Source organism: Leguminivora glycinivorella, chromosome 16 (genome assembly GCF_023078275.1).
Source record: "Leguminivora glycinivorella isolate SPB_JAAS2020 chromosome 16, LegGlyc_1.1, whole genome shotgun sequence".
In the NCBI taxonomy this organism is placed as follows: Eukaryota; Metazoa; Arthropoda; class Insecta; order Lepidoptera; family Tortricidae; genus Leguminivora; species Leguminivora glycinivorella.
In genome coordinates, this window is record NC_062986.1 from 19,947,267 (window position 1) to 19,954,167 (window position 6,901).

Here is a 6,901-nt window from a genome sequence, read left to right on the forward strand (position 1 = left end):
AGCGGGCAGGCTTGATAGTCGCTATATGCAACACTGGTCGAACCTGCACCTCTCCCTACCTAATTTTGAAATATAACTTTTATGTTGTAATTAGTTACTAAGGCATCTTACATAGTATTTAGGCGTTATTTAATTAACCTTGTATGGATTTTGTGGTCCAAAATACTTAAATATTTTTTTTTTTTATAGTGGAATGGGTCGGGATATAGCAGGCCGATAATATATTTTCACACTTCAGAGCCTCGGTGATCACGTGATGATTTCTATAGAAATGAGAGAATTGGATGCCTCGGGATTGGATACCAGAATTGTATCTGAACTCTTTCTTTACCCTTTTGCCATACCCTACCATGTGATCCCTTGTACCTATACTTATACGAACAACTTTGTATGCCATGGTTTACAATAAACGGCTGCTTATAGTTTTCAATAATTTTATAGGCTTTAGGGACTTTTATTAATAATAGATGGGTAAATATTTAATAAACATTTTTGTAGTCTAAACACTTTAAACAGCCTTCATGTTGAATATACATAGTATGGTCCTTGACTGTAAATTCATCTACTTATATTATTGTTTACAGCTACTTTTATTACTAATTTTAAAATGATTAAACTGCTGTTCAAGCTAAATAATTATTTCAAACGAAGATTTTTGCTCAATATACACCAAATGATGGTATTAGACGACGCCTGCGTTAGAGGTAAAATACTAGACAATATGTTTACCCCATTTGAATAAAAACGCCCCAATTCGAATCAATGTTGATTCCTCAACAAAATGTTTAAAAGCCTCTTGCATAAACACGTCCACAACAATTAAGCGTCCATCTTTGCGTATTACATGATTAAGCAACAACGAACCTCGACCACATCTTCAATTTCTAAGTAGATCGATCGGGTATAAATATAGTACAATGTTTTAATTGCTATCACAACATCATTCGGATCTCAACTGAGAACAGCTACAAAAAACATGAAATTGGTGCGTAGTTTTTTATTAGAACAAGTTACATTGATAACTTGATCGGTTTACTGACAAGACAAGTGTTTTTTAAAGTGAGGTGCTTATTTACAAAAAAAATTTTGTTTGTGTAAATATTTGATAATAGTAGTCATCACTGTTATCACACGTCTGTCAATATTTTGAGGGCTGTGTTTTATAAAAAATATATCAACTACATAACTGTTATAAACACTCATCTACAGAAGTCAAAAGTGCGGTAACATATCAACATTTGCTCATTTAGAACACTATAGAAAGTTTCTATATGTTAAAAACTTACTGTGGTGACCCAAATGTCTAAAGGCCTCTTACTTCTTCTTTATCCTCCTTATCTTCAGTTAAAAATAATCATAAATTTACGAAACAATTCTTAGGGCTCCTTAAAAAAGTTCTAGAAAAAACTTAATACTTTTTCTATCCTTTTCCAGTTCATCATCCTCTCCGTCGTGGCCTGCGCTAGCTGCGCCAAGCTAGACAGGACCTACCTCCCCCCCAACGCTCAATCCTCTTCTGGGTCCAACTTCCTCCAAGCCCCTGATAGCCGCAGCAACGGACAGGGCAACGGTTTCCATGGAAACGGTTTCAACAACGAAAACGTGATCAACCAGAATGGAAACGGTTTCAGCCAGAATGATAACAACTTCAACCAGATTGGAAACGACTATAACCAGAATGGAAACGCTTACAACCAGAATGGAAACGACTACAACCAGAACGGAAACGACTATAACCAAAACGGAAACGCCTTCAACGGAAACGGCTTCGACCGTCCAGAAAGACCTCAAGCCTCTTTCGAAAGGAACGCTGCTATTCTCCGCCAGGACTCTCAGAATGATGGAGAGACTTACTCCTATGCTTATGAAACTGAGAACGGCATTTCTGCTGAGGAGAGCGGTGTCGCTACTAATGGAGTTGAGGCTCAGGGCGGTTACTCTTACACTGGTGATGATGGACAGGTGTACACTATCAGGTAAAAAATGTGTTTTCAAACTTCTTTTTAAAGTAAAATAATGTACTAAAATAATCAATCGCTAATACTCTTGGCCAATATCTGACAGGATTAGGTGTATTTAGGTGTTTTATTTTTACCACTTTGATAAACATACAATCTGACATTATGGGTATCTGTAGGTAACTTCAAGAGTGACACAAGTTTCCTGCACGTTGTGAACTCTAAAATATTGTACATTTATATTGAAAGCACTATAATCTGGGCAGCAAGTTTAAACAGTTAGTGATCATCTTCTCTTTTACTATTTATGATTTCTAAAATCTCTGTATTTTTTTAAAGAAAATTATAGAAATTTCTAAACCAAGATGTGTCCACAGGTACACAGCAGACCAGAACGGATTCGTGCCAGTTGGTGACCACCTCCCCACCCCTCCCCCTGTGCCGGAAGAGATCCTGAAGGCTCTGGAGCAGAACGCCCGTGATGAGGCTGCTGGCATCTATGATGATGGTAAGATGGAGACTATTCTCTTTTCTCTCTTTAAGTAATATTATCTTTATTTACTGCTAAGACAAAGTTATGCCAAGGTTCAGGTCAATGGACCAGCTAAATATGATGTTTTTAAATTAATAATTGTTAAATATGATACATCTGTTGATCATTTATTATCTGACTGTGTTGACTCTTTCCTAACTTCTGAAAAACTTTTCAAGATGTTTTACCAATCAAAAACTAGAACATTCCTTTCCTAATCCGCTTTTTGCGAATAGAAATTCGTAGTTTAGCAAAGGAATGTTTTAGTTTTTGATTAACATGGATTTCCGCAAAGTAACGCCTGATTCCATCGATATTTTACCGGTTTTTATTTATGTCTAGAGCTTGTTACCTAGTGGCAATAATGATACTTAGACCTGTAAATGCAATAGATATATTTTATACAACTATTGTCAAAATAGTAATAAATAAATCTTGTCTTCAATTTCAGGCTCCTACAACGAAGGCAAATACGGCGACGACAACAACCAATACAATGGTAACTACAACAGTGGCAACAACTTCGACAATAGCAACAACTACAACAGCGCTAACAGCTTCGACAACAACAACTTCAATGGTAACAGCTTCAATGGTAACAACGTTGCCAACGATGGTAACGACGAAGACACGGTTGTCACCAACGCTGCCTTCAGATCTGGTTCCCGAGGCTTTGCTGGAGCCACCAAGGCTTACCTCCCCCCAGTACAGTCCCAGAGGACCAACCAAAGACGACCAAGCTTCAACGCGAGAGATGGATACAACTATTAGACCAATTATGTTGACTGTTTAACGAATAAAAATTATTTATGACTATGACAATTTAGAGTGGATGTTTTAAATTTATTTATTTCCTTCTTAAAACTTTATTGTATATATATAATACTTAACAATGTACCAATAGCGGACTTAATGCCGAAAGGCACACAGTTCACAAATCCATACTATGAGAATTATATTATAAATGGGAAAGTGTGTCCGTTTGTTTGTCCGTCTTTCACGGCAAAACGGAGCGACGAATTAACGTGATTTTTTAAATGGAGATAGTTGAAGGGATGGAAAGTGACATAGGCTACTTTTTGTCTCTTTCTGTCGAGCGAAGCCACGTGAAAAAGCTGGATATTTATAAAACTCGTGCGTATTGCGGTCTCTCACTCCATTCGAGCTTGTAAGTATTAAGATTTCAACGCATTGTTGAAGGACAATTTTAATGCTGCTTAAATGCTAAGTACTAAAATAGAACCAGACACATCAAGTATGGGTAACAGCTTGTTATTTTAGAATCGTAAGGTAGGCCAATCCAAACTTTAAAATAGGTGCATCAAATATTAGCTCTGGATGCGACACGAATCGGATAAGGTGACTTCAATAGTTTTACTCGCTTATATATTATGCTTATACCATATCTCGGACACTGGCGATCAAATATATGAAAACCGGCCAAGAGCGTGTCGGGCCACGCTCAGTGTAGGGTTCCGTATTTTTCCGCATTTTTCTCAAATACTACTGAACCTATCAAGTTTAAAACAAATTTCCTAGAAAGTCTTTATAACGTTCTACCTTTTGTGATTTTTTTCATATTTTTTAAACATACGGTTCAAAAGTTAGAGGGGGGGGGGCACACTTTTTTTCCTTTATCAGCGATTGTTTCCGAAAATATTAATATTATCATGAAACGATTTTAGTAAACCCTTATTCATTTTTAAATACCTATCCAACAATAAATATATCACACGTTGGGGTTGGAATGAAAAAAAAACAGTCCCCACTTTACATGTAGGGGGGGTACCCTAATAAAAAAAATTTTCCACTTTTTAATTTACCACTTTGTCGGCGTGATTGATATACATATTGGTACCAAATTTCAGCTTTCTAGAGCTACCGGTCACTGAGATTATCCACGGACGGACCGACGGACGGACGGACGGACGGACGGACATGGCGAAACTATAATTAAGGGTTCCTAGTTAACTACGGAACCCTAAAAAGGCGCGTTCCTAGCACACAGTCCAAGTTCGCGTTTTAGGCGAACGCGTATTATGCTTATACAGAGTGGGGCCTGTAACAAAGGCGAAGAATTGAACTGTAGGCTATTCTCCTTACACTGATCAACATTTGTTCAGTGACTTTTAAAAATTATGAAGTCTTTAATTTTTTAATTTTTCATACAAAATAAATATTAGCTTCAATGTACGCCATTATTGTTGTCATTGACGTTGTCTGTCACACTTTAGACTTAACAGAATTCGCAATACATTACCTCTTAGAAAAAACTTTCAAGGGTGATAAAAATCAAAATACAAGTTATTCTTAAAAGTCGCCGAACAAATGTTGATCAGTATAAGGAGAATAGCCTAGAGTTCAATTCTTCGCCTTTGTTACAGGCCCCACTCTGTATAAGTGGGATATGACAGGTCGATTGTTCGCATTTTTGACAGGCGGTAAACTGTGAGGTAACCGACCGAGAGGGGGTGGGCGGCACTTTCAGCGGGGAGCGGGAGTGGCCATACTGTACAACCTTTCATCATCAATATCATCCATACGAATATTATAAATGGGAAAGTGTGTGTGTCTGTTTGTTTGTCCGTCTTTCACGGCAAAACGGAGCGACGAATTGACGTGATTTCTTAAGTGGAGATATGTAGTTGAAGGGATGGAAAGTGACATAGGCTACTTTTTGTCTCTTTCTAACGCGAGCGAAGCCGCGGGCAAAAGCTAGTTAGGTATATTGCTAGGATGTAATATATCAGATTCAGCACAATTTATTGTATTAAATAACGGTCTGACATTTACAACCCAAGTTATAAAGTCGTAATACGAGCTATATCTTGAAACCCATCTTTGTAACAATGAAGACTTTCCTAAATGGAAACAAAGAGAAATCTTTAGAAATACCCAATATTCTCAATATTCTAACTAATGGTTACAGCTTAGGCTGAACAGTTCTGCACTCGCCATTAGGTAGACATATCATAGTACCCAAGATGTTCACAAATATCTAAACATGAACAACAATAGTTATTTGTTATACAAGGGGGCAAAGTTGTATTTTAACGCCGAGTGTGGAATTGAAAAACGAGCAAGTGAAAGGATTCTATAGTTGAACCACGAGCGAAGCGAGTGGTTCGAGAATAGAATCCTGAACTTGCGAGTTTTTTAACACACGAGAAGTAAAATACATTTGCACCCGAGTGTAACACAAAACTTTTCCCCTCACTATAGCGAGGAAACTACAACGCAAAAAATGCGTTTATCACTGCTTCCAGTAGTTTCACAGGTGGTAAATCATCTTTATTAGTAGATTCACCTACTTTTATCAATTTTAAAGCAGTTAATTTGACTTTATTCAAGGTCAAATTACTTTACCCACTAGTGGATAAAATGCGTTTTTACCCGCTGGTATTAAAGGACAAAACACGTGTTTCCGAGCTAGTGAGGGGAAAAATGGTTTATCTCTAAACACTAGAGATGGGCGCTGACGGGTAAATACCGGGAAAATACCCATATCTACCCAATCTACCCGGTATTTACCCGTATCTACCCAAATGAGCGGGTATAAAAAATAATATATGAAATTAAAAATTATTCTTAATTTACATGACTGAAATATATTTTTCTACTAAAATAAATATACATATTTGACTAACTAATATTAAAATGTTAACAGAGGTTCCAAATATTCCATATATCATGTGTAATTTACCACATTCAATTAAAAAGTTGTATTTCCCAGATGTTTTAGGCCCACTAAGTATTCAAATAACTTACTTAACTTAAAACACGGTGGACAGACAAATTCAAATTCATTAGCCAATGAGGTCACAGCTTTGCAAAACGCCAGGTAAGTGCATCCGTATTGAAAGGGTGCAATAAGTCACTTGACCGGTCAGTTACTTTTTTTTATTTTTATTTATGGGATACTTATACTTTAGTTTGTACTTAGCTAAACAAGCGCCACGTCCATGTGTGATTTTAATTAACACTTGCTTTGAATTCGGACTGTAATAATGCCTTCTATGTGACTTCGGCTAGATACTGGACTTCGGCTAGATAGTAGGCTTTACCAAACAAACAGCAAGTAACATTTTAGTGCTATAATTTTGGTTTTCGACGCTAAAAGCTACTATAGATGTCGTATAAAGGTTTTCGGCGTGACCGCCTGTCGTATAAAAGCCTCCAGTAACACCTTTTAGCTCTATAAGCTTGTACCGCTAAAAGGTGTTATTAGGAAGTGATGTAAACGTTTATATCACCATTTTATAGAGCCGCTATAGGCCAGGCAGGCAATTATGGTCGCGCGATAAATGATAAAACATCTGGCCGTCCCTATCGCACTTACTAATAGTGCGATAGGGACGGCCTGATATTTTATCGTCTATCGCGCGACCATGCTACCCGTGCTGGTCTATAA

At 37.2% G+C, this 6,901-nt stretch overlaps 1 protein-coding gene across 1 annotated transcript; it reads left to right on the plus strand.

The window, feature by feature from the left end:
- Window positions 1–891: 891 nt before the first annotated feature.
- On the plus strand, window positions 892–3,316 carry LOC125234739 (pupal cuticle protein 36a-like). Its single transcript, XM_048141126.1, has 4 exons — window positions 892–985; window positions 1,435–1,976; window positions 2,336–2,466; window positions 2,942–3,316. The coding sequence occupies exons 1-4, from the start codon at window positions 977–979 to the stop codon at window positions 3,259–3,261; spliced, it is 1,002 nt and encodes a 333-aa protein (XP_047997083.1). The 5' UTR covers window positions 892–976; the 3' UTR covers window positions 3,262–3,316.
- Window positions 3,317–6,901: the final 3,585 nt, after the last annotated feature.